At 42.0% G+C, this 14,332-nt stretch overlaps 1 protein-coding gene across 1 annotated transcript in view; it reads left to right on the forward strand.

Moving 5' to 3' along the window:
- bicdl1 (BICD family like cargo adaptor 1) overlaps positions 1-14,332 on the forward strand; it is a 40,755-nt gene continuing 26,423 nt past the window's right edge. The window contains exons 1-2 of the mRNA XM_079638603.1: positions 1-801; positions 3,245-3,460. Of these exons, the coding sequence (XP_079494729.1) occupies positions 406-801; positions 3,245-3,460 (612 nt within the window). The 5' untranslated portion in view covers positions 1-405. The remainder of the gene's footprint in view (positions 802-3,244; positions 3,461-14,332) is intronic.

Consider the following 14,332-nt stretch of genomic DNA (forward strand, 5'->3'; position numbering starts at 1 on the left):
GCGCTCGGGGTTGGGAGGAGGCTCGCGCACGAGAGCAATCCGTGTATTTGTGTGTCTAGGCCAGGGATGTGAGCGAGGGGCGACGATAATGGGGAATAACCGGGACCCCGGTGCTCTGGAGTGGACACAACGACTGGACGGTGATCATAAAGGGGGTTAACGTGAAGGTCAGCCATCTCTAGAGTGTTCTACACAGATTGATGGATTTTATTGGGCTAAATGATAGATTGATTGTCACTGGAGACGTTGAGGCAAGACAGTGATTAGAGCTCATATAACCATACTGGAAACGATTTGCCCATTTCAATGGCGTTATCATCGACCCAGAGCCAAACAGGTCACCCGGACCCAGGACTAACGCGGGTTCACCGGGTCTAAAGCGCTCAATCTGTCGTTTTTCCGGCGATGTCCGCGTCTTGCCTCGACCTGCGCAGCGCGATTTCAGCACCACCGCAGCTGGACAGCGACCGCATGGAACTCGCGCTCGATCCCGGCCGTCAAAGCTCGCCAGACACCGGGGAATATCCGACCCTCACGCAGATACACACCGCGCCCGGGGGGCTCGGCATGGCTTTGGAGGAGGAGCTGGCCATGCTCACCGGGGAACGGGAGGACGATCTGGAGGTATCCGCCTCAGAGACACCTGTGAGCGGACAGGACTCTGATCTACTGTCGCTCTTCCGGCAGAAAGAGAAGGACTTGGTCCTCGCTGCTAAACTGGGAAAAGCTCTACTTGAAAGAAACCAAGACCTCACAAAGCAATATGACAAAATTACCAAGGATTTAAACGACAAACTGGAGGTGAGGAGCTCTAAAACTCCACTTGGGTGTAGCCTATACACTGCCCAACAGTTTGCATTAAAAAAAAAGTAAGAGTCTGGAACTTAATTAGTCAAGTTGACATGCCATAAGTTCTGCCGTCAGATTCCTAAAGTTGTTTAGCTTTCTGCAGAATTTTTATAATTCGGGTTTCAACACACACACACACACACACACACACACACACACACACACACACACACACACACACTTTTCTTTTTCTTTGGAAAAACAAAATCATCCTGACCTCACCCGCGAAAAGTTACTAGCATAGACTTGACTACAAATGTAAATAAAACTGTAAAATGAAACCATAGTAAGTTTTAATGTCCCAATGCATGCTGGGAAGGGGACTGAATCAACTCAAAATAGAAAATGAAAAATAGCCCCACAAATGTCAGTGATCAAGTAAATTTATTGGTAACACTTTATTTTAAAGTGATGTAGATACACATTATCCTAATACATGCACTTACTATATTAATAAGATTACATTATTCATAATACAAGTTACTAACCATAAACCAAACCCGAACATTAACTCTAAAGCTGTTTATTAATATTACTCAGTACTTATTTGAGTAACTACACTGTAACTACATCACATTAAAATAAAGTGTAACCAATTTAAAGAGTGTAATTTAATACTTTGTTTACCATAGTGTTATTGATGCTGCATGCATGTGTTGTTTACATGGGTGTGTAGTCAGTCTGCTGCATTCATTATTAATCAGGATGTATCATAATATTAAGAGCATGATGGAGCAAATCATTCTAATGACTTGAACACATTTAGTCTCCTATGTGTGTAACATTATTCCTCATCCTGAACTCCTGAAGAGTTCCCAACTGCACCTGCATCTCAAGACTATTTACAATTGCACAAATATATGCATAAATCCACACATCTTAAATGCGAATGGTTTATAAGACTCTTTTATACAGTCATAATGTCTATGATAGTGAAAACACTAGAAGCAGAGTTAACAGCATCTATGCATGCTGCTGTTTGCCCAGACTGCATCTGAGAAGCGTTTACTGTCACTGAATGTAGACTGTGTGAAGACTTTGAGTGAGTTGAACCTCGTTCAGAGTCAGTTGATGGTCTATTCAGCGATGCCGCAAGCAAAGCTAATGTGCCTTGGCTCCTCTCAGCCGTCTGAGGGCCATCGACAGGTTCCTGGCAGTTCTCCATGCTGTCTCTCTCCACATCTTTGACTTAAACCCCTCGTCTTAATCTACATCCTACACTAGTTCATATATTTCTTTCTTTACTTATATTTTCTGACAATTGCCCTTCATTTGAGGAATCCTTATTTGTTCATATTAACACCATCTTACAAAAGCAAGTAATCAGCTTTGAAATGACTTCTGACGGTTAGTTAGTTTGATAGCATTCACAGTGGATTTCACGGGCTTTAATCAGCGCCAGATTTCATTTTCTGCAATTACAGCCAGTGCTCTCTGAGGTGCCCGGGACTGACCCGGCCTGACCCTCTCAAATCCACATGTCTAACTAGCATTACAGCTTTTCTCCCCCACTTAGACAGGAAGAGAGCATGTGACCAACATGTAAGACCAATCACATGCTGTTCTATTTAGGGGCGGGGTTATTTAAAATAGTTGATCCCACAATAGCTTAGAACTATAGAGTTAGAACTAATACTGCTATATAATACAGATAAACAGAAGTTTAATTAGGTTTTCTGTCTGTCCAAAAGTACTAAGTCCAGATTATTTCACAAATATACAAAAGTTTGGGGTTGGCAAGATATTTTAATGTTTCTTCTGCTCACCAAGGTTGCATTTATTTAATCAAAAATACAGTAAAAACAGTAATATTGTGAAATATTATTACAATTTCAAATAACTGTTTTCTGTGTGAATACATTTTAAAATGTAATTTATTCCTGTGATCAAAGCTGAATTTTCAGCATCATTACTCCAGTCTTCAGTGTCACATGATCCTCCAGAAATCTGTATAATATGATGATTTGCTGCTCACGAAACATTTCTAATTATTATTTTCGATGTTGTAAACAGTTGCGCTGCTTCGCATGATTGTGGAAATCATGGTGTATTTTTATTAGGATTTTTTTGATGGACAGCATTTATTTGAATATAATCTTTTTTAACATTATAAATATCTTTACTGTCGCTTTTGATCAATTTAATGGATCCTCGCAGAATAAAAGTAGTAATTTCTTCTTCAACAACAACAAAAAATCACACTGACCCTAAACTTGTGAATGGGAGTGTAATTCATTCAGTTCTCAACTCTCAACTCATTCACAAAACATTCAGTTTTATTGCCTTGCTAGTTTGTTTGCCACTCAGAGTCTTACAGAAAACTATATCTGTGAAAGATTTGATCTCACCTGGCAAACGTTGGCAATAAATGTCAGTGACCCTGTTTGTCTTCCAGCTCCTGGAGCAGGAGAAGCATGAGCTGCGGCGTCGCTTGGAGAGTCGCGAGGGTGAATGGGAAGGCCGGGTGGCTGAGCTGGAGACAGATGTGCAACACCTGCAGGGGGAGCTGGAGAGACACCAGGTGCAGCTGCGGGAGGCGGACCGGGACAAGAGCCGAGCCATCAGCGAGCTGTCGGAACAGAACCACCGCCTGCTGGAGCAGCTCAGCAGGGTGAGTGTGTGTGTGTGTGTGTGTGTGCGTGTGTGTGTGTGTGTGTGTGTGTGTGTGTGTGTGTGTGTGTGTGTGTGTGTGTGTGTGCGTGTGTGCGTGCGTGCGTGCGTGCGTGCGTGCGTGCGTGTGTGTGAAGGACGCTGAAGTACGCAGCCTTCAGTCGCTAGTGTGTCTCTTGAGGCCAGGGGAGTGAGGTTTACACGCACAGCTCTGACTGGCTGGTCTCTGTTAAGTGCACTCACACAGGTGGAGATGCTGGCTGGAGGAAGTGCTTACAGTTTGCAATGGGTCGGAAGAGGGCAATACACTTTACGATGAAGGAATCAGTATTTTGCTTTATTTCTATGCAGCTTTGACATGTAGAATGCAGCCTGTTCCTGTAGATGCGCTCAGAGCATTGATTTAGGTATTTATAAACACACATCTTACACTGTTTCTTTCTTGGTGACACTTTACAATAAGGTTCCAGTTGTTAACATGAGCTAACTGCATTAGTTAATGTGAACTAACAATAAAAAAATATGTTTAAAGTGCCCCTATTGTGCTATGTTAAAGGTTTCTAAATTCTCCTAGAGTCTTAAAGTCTCCTATAATAGGTTTACATGCATCCAAGAAAAGAAAAAAAACTCTGCTCTGATTGGTCAAAAGACCCAGTCTGTTGTGATTGGTTTACTCTGCTCTGATTGGTCACATGGCCCAGTCTGTTGTGATTGGTTTACTCTGCTCTGATTGGTCAAAAGACCCAGTCTGTTGTGATTGGTTTACTCTGCTCTGATTGGTCACATGGCCCAGTCTGGTGTGATTAATTTACTCTGCTCTGATTGGTCACATGGCCCAGTCTGTTGTGATTGGTTTACTCTGCTCTGATTGGTCAGATGGCTCAGTCTGTTATGATTGGTTTACTCTGCTCTGATTGGTCAGATGACCCAGTCTGTTGTGATTGGTTTACTCTGCTCTGATTGGTCACATGGCCCAGTCTGTTGTGATTGGTTTACTCTGCTCTGATTGGTCACATGGCCCAGTCTGTTGTGATTGGTTTACTCTGCTCTGATTGGTCAGATGGCTCAGTCTGTTATGATTGGTTTACTCTGCTCTGATTGGTCAGATGACCCAGTCTGTTGTGATTGGTTTACTCTGCTCTGATTGGTCACATGGCCCAGTCTGTTTTGATTGGTCAACTCTGCTCTGATTGGTCAAAATACTTTTTTCTTTTAGGAGACTATAACCTTATTTGTTGTGTACTTTGATCTTTGAAACTGTGCAGACATTTTACGTTCACAAACAGCTATATTACACACTACATGAAAGGTAATTTTCGAAAAAGCATAATAGGGGCACTTCAAAGCATTCATTAATCTTAGTTAATGATCATTTCTACATTTACTAATTTATTATTAAAATCAAAAGTTGTCGTAATGGACCTGAGTTAACATGAACCAGCAATTAACCGTTGTATTTTTACAATCAGCTTTGGATAAAACCATCTACCAAATGTAGATTAGTACCATGAAGTTATTAGAGACAATTTAGAGGTGAAGTATTCGGCTCATGGCTCGTTCCTTACGGAGATCAAACCAGAAAATCATTGCCAAAACACCACACATTGTTCTCATAAAAAGCCATAATTATTATTATGGTCAGTCTTTTTATTGAAATATTGATTATTGTGGTTGGAAATCCATACAGAGGGAGGTGGAGAAAACATGCACACTATGAATAAATTTCATGGCTCCGGCACACAGGGTGTCCCTCGCCTTCATGAGACACGACCACATGCCAACTCATCAAAATTACACTACACTCATTCTGTTTTCACAGTCCAGCAGGGCAACCTTGAAGATGCACGGGACATTTCACTGCAGTTTATCTTTACTTGCGACCAATGAATGAGGCAGATTAGGAAAAAAAAACGATGTTTGTGGATGTTTCGTGTTTGACTATCATTTTTTTTGCAAGTTTTGCAGTTTTGCTACTGTTGAACCTGAATGTGTTTTGGCCAGCTGACAAAATCTGTTCTACAATGCATTGTGTGAGAGAACGCAGTGAGTTTTGCATGTGTCATATACTGTATGCCACCTGGTTTCTTGATTGTAATATTTGATGACTTATTTTGTGTAAAGCTGCTTTAAAACAATTTGTATGGCGAAAAGCGTTACGCACACACACTGAACATATTGTGTTGTGTTGGACAGATGCTTTCTGTTGCGCGCGCACACACACACACACACACACACACACACACACACACACACACACACACACACACACACACACACACACACAAAAAAAAAAACTTGAATTGAATTAAAAATGTATGCTAGTTTAATACAGTAATTCTCAGATGGCGGATTTTGGGCAACCCAAAAATATACTACTGATCTTTTCTGTATATATTCTGACAGCAGGAAAAACAACAATGGAAGAAACAATGCTAAATTCAAATAATGTATTGTAATAAGCCATATTATCATGCATAGGTAGGACAAACAAATATTAGGGTTAATAAACAATTTAATTATTTTAAAATCGAGTAGAAAATGCTTACTATATCCTTCAATGTTGACATCAAAATTCACTGTATATCTTGATATCACAAAATAGGATTTACATTATCCCATGTGTCTTTTGCATCACACTGGCTGAAGTCACTTCTAAACACGATGGAATTTAAAATGATTGCCTTCTGAGATATTACGGTTAATCGTTGTAAATCAGTGACTGAGGAATGATGGGAAACTGGGGTTGATTGATTTGGCAGGAAACTGAGATTTGCAGGTTAAATGCCACACTGAGTTTAGTTTGTGCTTTAGTAATGGGGTGGGTTGTCTCAAAATATGGACAAACCCAAACGTTGGGTTAAAAATGTAACCCATCGGCTGGGTTTGTCCATATTTGACCCAAAATTGGGTTGAAACAACCCAGCATTTTTTAGAGTGATGCAACTCTTGTTCACAGACGCGTTTGAATTGCCATTGAGTCTCATTGATTTTGCCCCAGGATGGCTGTGGTGTTGTGGCAATGACGCTGCTGAGGTCACACAACAATCTCTTCCTGGATCTAAACACCAGCGTCCCCCTGACAGACTGATGTTAACGTTTTTAACGTTCAGATTTACTGCAGCTGTCCCTAACACTCACACTCAGGCCTCATAATGCCTTAATGCTGTCAATCCTAGTCAATTTAATTTACTCCGACACACACACACAATACACACACATCCTATTACCACATGTCGTTCTATTAATGTTCACACATAATGGCAGAAGAATTGATAATAATAAACTAATCAAGACTGGCAGCACAAGGTCTTCCAGCTGAGGGCAATAACACCAGTAAAACCAGAACATGTTCTCAGAAAAGAATGAAAAGGTCCATTCACACCAGAACTATAGTGGTTATTTTTTAGATAGATAAATAAATAAATAAACGATAACTATAACTATATTAGCGCTCACAAGCGGACAATATTGTTCTGTTTATTCTAAGCGCATACTGTCGTCTGCCACTTTAAAGGGTTAGTTAACTCAAAAATTACTCCAAACCCGTAAGGCTTTCATTCATCCTCTAAACACAAATGAAGATTTTTTTAAATGAATTCTGAGAGTTTTCTGGCCCTCCATTGACAGCTACGCAACTACAACTTTGACGCTTCAAAAGTTCATGAAGAGATTGTAAAACTAATCCATAAGAATCGAGCGGTTTAGTCCACATATTCTAAAGAGACTCAATCGCTTTTTATGATGAACAGACTGAATTTGGACTTTTATTCACATACAAACATTGATAAGCGAACATAACTAGAACCTCAACCGAACCTGCTTGATGCTCGAGAATGAACCTCATTGGTTCTTGCTGAAGCTCAAACGTGATGCGTAACACGAGAATGAACCTCATTGGTTCTTGAGAAGCTCAAACGTGATGCGTAACACGAGAATGAACCTCATTGGTTCTTGAGAAGCTCAAACGTGATGCGTAACACGAGAATGAACCTCATTGGTTCTTGCTGAAGCTCAAACGTGATGCGTAACACGAGAATGAACCTCATTGGTTCATAGGTTTTTACTACATAGTAATATATTCCAGCAAAATATAGTTAGGGGTCAAGGTTGGGTTTGACCTTACCATCAGTAGTTCCCCTGGTGTTTTTAATTTGTTTAAGTAATTAAACCCAGAAGCTATTTGGCTGCTGATGGTGATGTTCTCTGAGGCAAGAGGCTCTGGATAGGAGATAACTAGATGGCTCTGCTAATGGATCTGTTGCTGCAGAGTTCAGACTCAGATGACCTTCCTTCAGTGGGACAAGCAACAGGAAGTGACATAAGGCAGAGTGACTCATGCATGAACTCAGGTGGGATTAGGGGTTAATCCAGATCCTCTTTCCTTCACCGGCAGCATTAGGTACAGCCGACTGAAGCAGAGCAAGTGAGGACAGCAAGAACCGTATGCTCTTACATATCTGAACAACCTGATTGAAAGAAAATCACAAATGAGATCTTATTAATATCTCATACATATTTATTTAGGAAAACAGTCTCCTGCTTCTTACAGTAGAGGTTTCTCCTGAGTTTCAGAAGAGAAAACTTCATCAATATGAATTTTCAGACATAGCTCTGTACTTTTATTGTAAGCAACAATTGCATTTTTAATTATTTCTTTCAAGGAACTTTTAGGAGAAACATTGATAACACTTTACAATAAGGTTCATTAGTTTACATGAGTTAACTACATTAGTTAACATTAACTAATAATGAACTGCACGTATACAGCATTTATTAATCTCTGTTCATGTTAATTTCAACAGTTACTAATACTTTATGAAAAATCTTGTTAACATTACACTCTAAAAAATGCTGGGTTGTTTTAACCCAATTTTGGGTCAAATATGGACAAACCCAGCCATTGGGTTACATTTTTTAATTGCATTTTTGATCCAACATTTGGGTTTGTCCAAATTTGACCCAAAATTGGGTTAAAACAACCCAGCATTTTTTAGTGTAGTTAATGCACTGCAAACTAACATGAACAAACAATGAAGAGCTGTATTTCTATTAACTAATGTTAACAAAGATGAACAAATACAGTAACAAATGTATTGCTCATGGTTAGTTAATGTTAGTTAATAGATTAACTAATGAACCTTATTGTAAAGTTTTACCGTTTACATTAATAACTACTTTAGTTAACATGAACTAACAATGAAACATACTTCTAAAGCATTTATCAATCTTCATTGATTTATGTTTATTTCAGCATTTACTTACACATTTTTAAATTCAAAACGTTATATCTGTTAATATTATGTAATGGACCTGAGCTGACATGAACTAACAATGAACAGTTATGTTTTTAATCACTAACATTAAAGATATATAAATACTGTAACAAATGTATTGCTCATTGTTAGTTAATGCATATGTTAACTAATGGACCTTACTGTAAAATGTCAAACATCTGAGACACAATATAAGAGTATAAGTACATATAAGATATTTTCTTCTGGAGGGACTGTGGCAACTTAACTAGATAATGAAGGAGAGCTTAACAAGCAGGTAAAGCCTAGCAAATACAGACAGCATTAATGTTTAGCTAATGTACTGAACATATTGTGTTGTGTTGGACAGATGCTTTCTGTTGCGTACACACACACACACACACACACACACACACACACACACGTCTGTCTGCCAGTCCTGGAGGCAGGGGGTTGTCAAAAAAGCCAGAACCCCAGCAGCCTAATCTGATCAGTGAGAAGCATTTGACTAATTACATTACAAAGGTTTAGAGAGAGAGAGAGAGAGAGAGAGAGAGAGAGAGAGAGAGAGAGAGAGAGAGAGAGAGAGAGAGAGAGAGAGAGAGAGAGAGAGAGAGAGAGAGAGAGAGAGAGAGAGAGAGAGAGAGAGATGGACACCGAACAAAATAATCTCACGTTTCATTATCAAGATGGAGTGGTTTTATAAATTATCCTATTGATTATATGTTCACTGGTTGGCAAGAAAATCTCTACGACTAACCCTGCTGGGACGAGTCAAGAACCCATTAAAACTACAGTAAACTTACACCTCATCCACACTACTGCGTTTTAGTTTAGAAACTGAGAAATAAAACGAATACGATCTCCGTCCACACCAGGGTTTTAGCTGCGTAGTAGAATTGATCTCCGTCCACATTAAAACGACTGAAAACGTGGATCACGTGACCATTCACCAACACTGGGCATGCGCGTGCCGGTGTAAACAGGCGCATGTAGGCAGTTAGCGTTGTAAAATATAGAATTTACTTGCACAACAGCTGCTAGCAAAGACATCAACGTCAGTAACGCTTGTAATTCGTTATCCATGTTGCAGTCACTAACGTTACGTGGTCCAGGCTGTTTTTGTATGTTTTCTTCCCGGGGACGGGTCATGTGATGGGTGGCTGACGAATCAGGGAAGGATACGCCATGACTGATGACATCCAATCATAGAGCCGAGTGTGAGCCTCTGCGTCATCGTCTGTAAAGTCCTCCGTTTTGACCGTCTTCACTAAAACGCCTTCCGGAGATTCAAAACGCTAAACGGGGTCGGCAGCGTTTCTAAACTTCTCCGTTTTAGGTCTTCGTTTTTGCCGTTGTAGACTGGACGGGAGGTGCAAACATAGCAAAAGGTCTCCGTTTCTAAACGAAAACGCAGTAGTGTGGATGGGGCCTCACTGCCATGAGGCTGGGGTGTTGCCGGGGTGTTGCCAGGGCGTTGTTCTGTGGTGGTTGCTAGGTGGTTTCTCCCTGTCTAGTTTGAAAAGGATAATGCCGCAGGACGACACACAGGCTCAATACTAATAGTGTAGAGACTCGATCACATCACTATCAGCACTAGTTGTAATGCTCACCTTAGACAAAACTAGTCATTTACCCAAAATCTTTTTTCACAGGTACATAAAAGCAATTTGAACTGCCCCCCCCCCCCCCCCCATTACCAGTTAAATGTGGTAAAATCACTGCGATTCAGTGTGTGAACTGTCCAGCAGTCTGACATATTTAACTTGAGTGTCTCCAGTTTCTATTGCAGAAATGTCACAGGTATCCTCCTCTGACAGTATGACTAAGGCATGTCTCAGCACCTCTATATCACTATTCCCACGAATCGCCATGGCAACCTCAAGTGTCATGTTCAAATCCATGTGTTACCATGGGAACGTGACCACCCCCCCAACCTCGGATTCAACGAATAAGACACTCTAAACGAGTGTAAAAAGGAGTTTCCTTCAGCAATACTCTTTGTTATGTAAATGAGGCAGAAATGGAAGAATAAGAGCCGGATCCGCAGTCATAAAAGACTCACAGCATGCCATGTGACGCGCCCGCAGCTCAATACACACGAGTGAGTGTGTGAGACGCGCGTCTGCCGTGGGTCATGTCGATCTGACAACATCAGACACGATTCACACTGAGATTACACTGCTGAACGGACACACACCAACATGACGAATGGCTCTTTGATCATCACTCGTGAAGGTGATGCAAATGTATTTATCTCAGTTTTAAATGCCGTTATGAATGATGTTAGATCCTGTGTGAAGGAAAAAAACATCACAATTAATAATCAGCAGAGATGCTAAATTAAATCTCCTGCTTCTCGGATTTTAGTCCTGGGGAATAGACTTGTCTCAAGTCTACAATCAAAAAGTCGATTTCATACATTTCTCATCAGCTTCTTCAAGACTGAATGATCTGAGCTGCTCCACATTATTTAATGTAATAATTATGTCTCATTTATCTTTTTAAGGGAAAAAAATTATAAAAAATGTGGAACTATACGGTTGGAACTATACGGTTATACGGACCACACGTGTGTCTTTTAGTCCCGTATAGTCCGTATAGTCATCCCTGATTGTTCTTAACCCCAGTGACGGGTAGGTTTAGGGGCGGGGTTAGGCCATCATATGATTGGTCTTAACCCCAGTGACGGGTAGGTTTAGGGGCGGGGTTAGGCCATCATATGATTGGTCTTAACCCCAGTGACGGGTAGGTTTAGGGGCGGGGTTAGGCCATCATATGATTGGTCTTAACCCCAGTGACGGGTAGGTTTAGGGGCGGGGTTAGGGGTAGGTCATCGTATGATTGGTCTTAACCCCAGTGACAGGTAGGTTTAGGGGCGGGGTTAGGGGTAGGCCATCGTATGATTGGTCTTAACCCCAGTGACAGGTAGGTTTAGGGGCGGGGTTAGGGGTAGGCCATCCCTGATTGGTCTTAACCCCAGTGACGTGTAGGTTTAGGGGCGGGGTTAGGGGTAGGCCATCGTATGATTGGTCATAACCCCAGTGACGGGTAGGTTTAGGGGCGGGGTTATGGGTAGGCCATCGTATGATTGGTCTTAACCCCAGTGACGGGTAGGTTTAGGGGCGGGGTTAGGGGTAGGCTATCATATGATTGGTCTTAACCCCAGTGACGGGTAGGTTTAGGGGCGGGGTTAGGGGTAGGCCATCATATGATTGGTCTTAACCCCAGTGACGGGTAGGTTTAGGGGCGGGGTTAGGGGTAGGCTATCATATGATTGGTCTTAACCCCAGTGACGGGTAGGTTTAGGGGCGGGGTTAGGGGTAGGCCATCGTATGATTGGTCTTAACCCCAGTGACGGGTAGGTTTAGGGGCGGGGTTATGGGTAGGCCATCGTATGATTGGTCTTAACCCCAGTGACGGATAGGTTTAGGGGCGGGGTTAGGGGTAGGCCATCGTATGATTGGTCTTAACCCCAGTGACGGGTAGGTTTAGGGGCGGGGTTATGGGTAGGCCATCGTATGATTGGTCTTAACCCCAGTGACGGGTAGGTTTAGGGGCGGGGTTAGGGGTAGGCCATCCCTAATTGGTCTTAACCCCAGTGACGTGTAGGTTTAGGGGCGGGGTTAGGCCATCATATGATTGGTCTTAACCCCAGTGACGGGTAGGTTTAGGGGCGGGGTTAGGGGTAGGCTATCATATGATTGGTCTTAACCCCAGTGACGGGTAGGTTTAGGGGCGGGGTTAGGGGTAGGCCATCGTATGATTGGTCTTAACCCCAGTGACGGGTAGGTTTAGGGGCGGGGTTAGGGGTAGGCTATCATATGATTGGTCTTAACCCCAGTGACGGGTAGGTTTAGGGGCGGGGTTAGGGGTAGGCCATCGTATGATTGGTCTTAACCCCAGTGACGGGTAGGTTTAGGGGCGGGGTTATGGGTAGGCCATCGTATGATTGGTCTTAACCCCAGTGACGGATAGGTTTAGGGGCGGGGTTAGGGGTAGGCCATCGTATGATTGGTCTTAACCCCAGTGACGGGTAGGTTTAGGGGCGGGGTTATGGGTAGGCCATCGTATGATTGGTCTTAACCCCAGTGACGGGTAGGTTTAGGGGCGGGGTTAGGGGTAGGCCATCCCTAATTGGTCTTAACCCCAGTGACGTGTAGGTTTAGGGGCGGGGTTAGGCCATCATATGATTGGTCTTAACCCCAGTGACAGGTAGGTTTAGGGGCGGGGTTAGGGGTAGGCTATTTAACCCCCGTGACGTGTAGGTTTAGGGGCGGGGTTAGGGGTAGGCCATCGTATGATTGGTCATAACCCCAGTGACGGGTAGGTTTAAGGGCGGGGTTAGGGGTAGGCCATCGTATGATTGGTCATAACCCCAGTGACGGGTAGGTTTAGGGGCGGGGTTAGGGGTAGGCCATCGTATGATTGGTCTTAACCCCAGTGACAGGTAGGTTTAGGGGCGGGGTTAGGCCATCATATGATTGGTCTTAACCCCAGTGACAGGTACGTTTAGGGGCGGGGTTAGGGGTAGGCCATCCCTGATTGGTCTTAACCCCAGTGACGTGTAGGTTTAGGGGCGGGGTTAGGGGTAGGCCATCGTATGATTGGTCATAACCCCAGTGACGGGTAGGTTTAAGGGTGGGGTTAGGGGTAGGCCATCGTATGATTGGTCTTAACCCCAGTGACGGGTAGGTTTAGGGGCGGGGTTAGGGGTAGGCCATCGTATGATTGGTCTTAACCCCAGTGACAGGTAGGTTTAGGGGCGGGGTTAGGGGTAGGCCATCGTATGATTGGTCTTAACCCCAGTGATGTGTAGGTTTAGGGGCGGGGTTAGGGGTAGGCCATTGTGTGGTCCGGATAACCGTATAGTTCCAAATAAGTTAAGTCTCCTGAGTGACCACTTTTCTCTCAGTTTAATGCAAACTTGAAAAAATCAAATCACTAACATATAAACTGGAAGATTCATACTACTGTTCTTCCTGTTTATCCACAAACCAGCAGATGTTTATTTTGGTCAAGACTATAAGAAGACTATAATCTCTTCTTCTCAAAAGACGCCAGTCATTTTTGGATCTCGGATTCTTTCTTTCTTTCTTTGTTTATTTATATAGCACTGCTAAAAGTGCTTTACATTAAAATAAAAAAGAATTAAAGATAAAATATAAAAACATACATAGTAACAAATCTCACACCACTGACACCACATTGAGATATAAGCGGTCAATGATGAATTGTGCCTTTCAACCAGGATTATTAACTAAAACTATTAAAAGCATTTCTGTTTATTGAAATAAAACTGAAAAAAGAAAAAAAAGAAATCTACACTAAACATAAATTAGAAATGTTGCTTTGGCAACTAACCTAAATAAGTTGAAGCACTAAAATAACTAACTGGAAATAAACTAAAACTGAAATAAAACAAAATTTTAATCCTAAATAATAATATTTAAAAATAATAATAATAATAAAAATGACAAGCATGTTACAAAATTACTAAAAATTTTACGAAAAATGAAAACTAAAAATATAAAAGTTTAAGCTAATTCAAAATATTAATACATAATACTAAAATAACCTTACCCTCAAATTCCCTCCCTGCTTCTCTGTCATTTCATGAA

This window comes from Phoxinus phoxinus (genome assembly GCF_949152265.1).
Source record: "Phoxinus phoxinus genome assembly, chromosome: 15".
NCBI classification, from domain to species: Eukaryota; Metazoa; Chordata; class Actinopteri; order Cypriniformes; family Leuciscidae; genus Phoxinus; species Phoxinus phoxinus.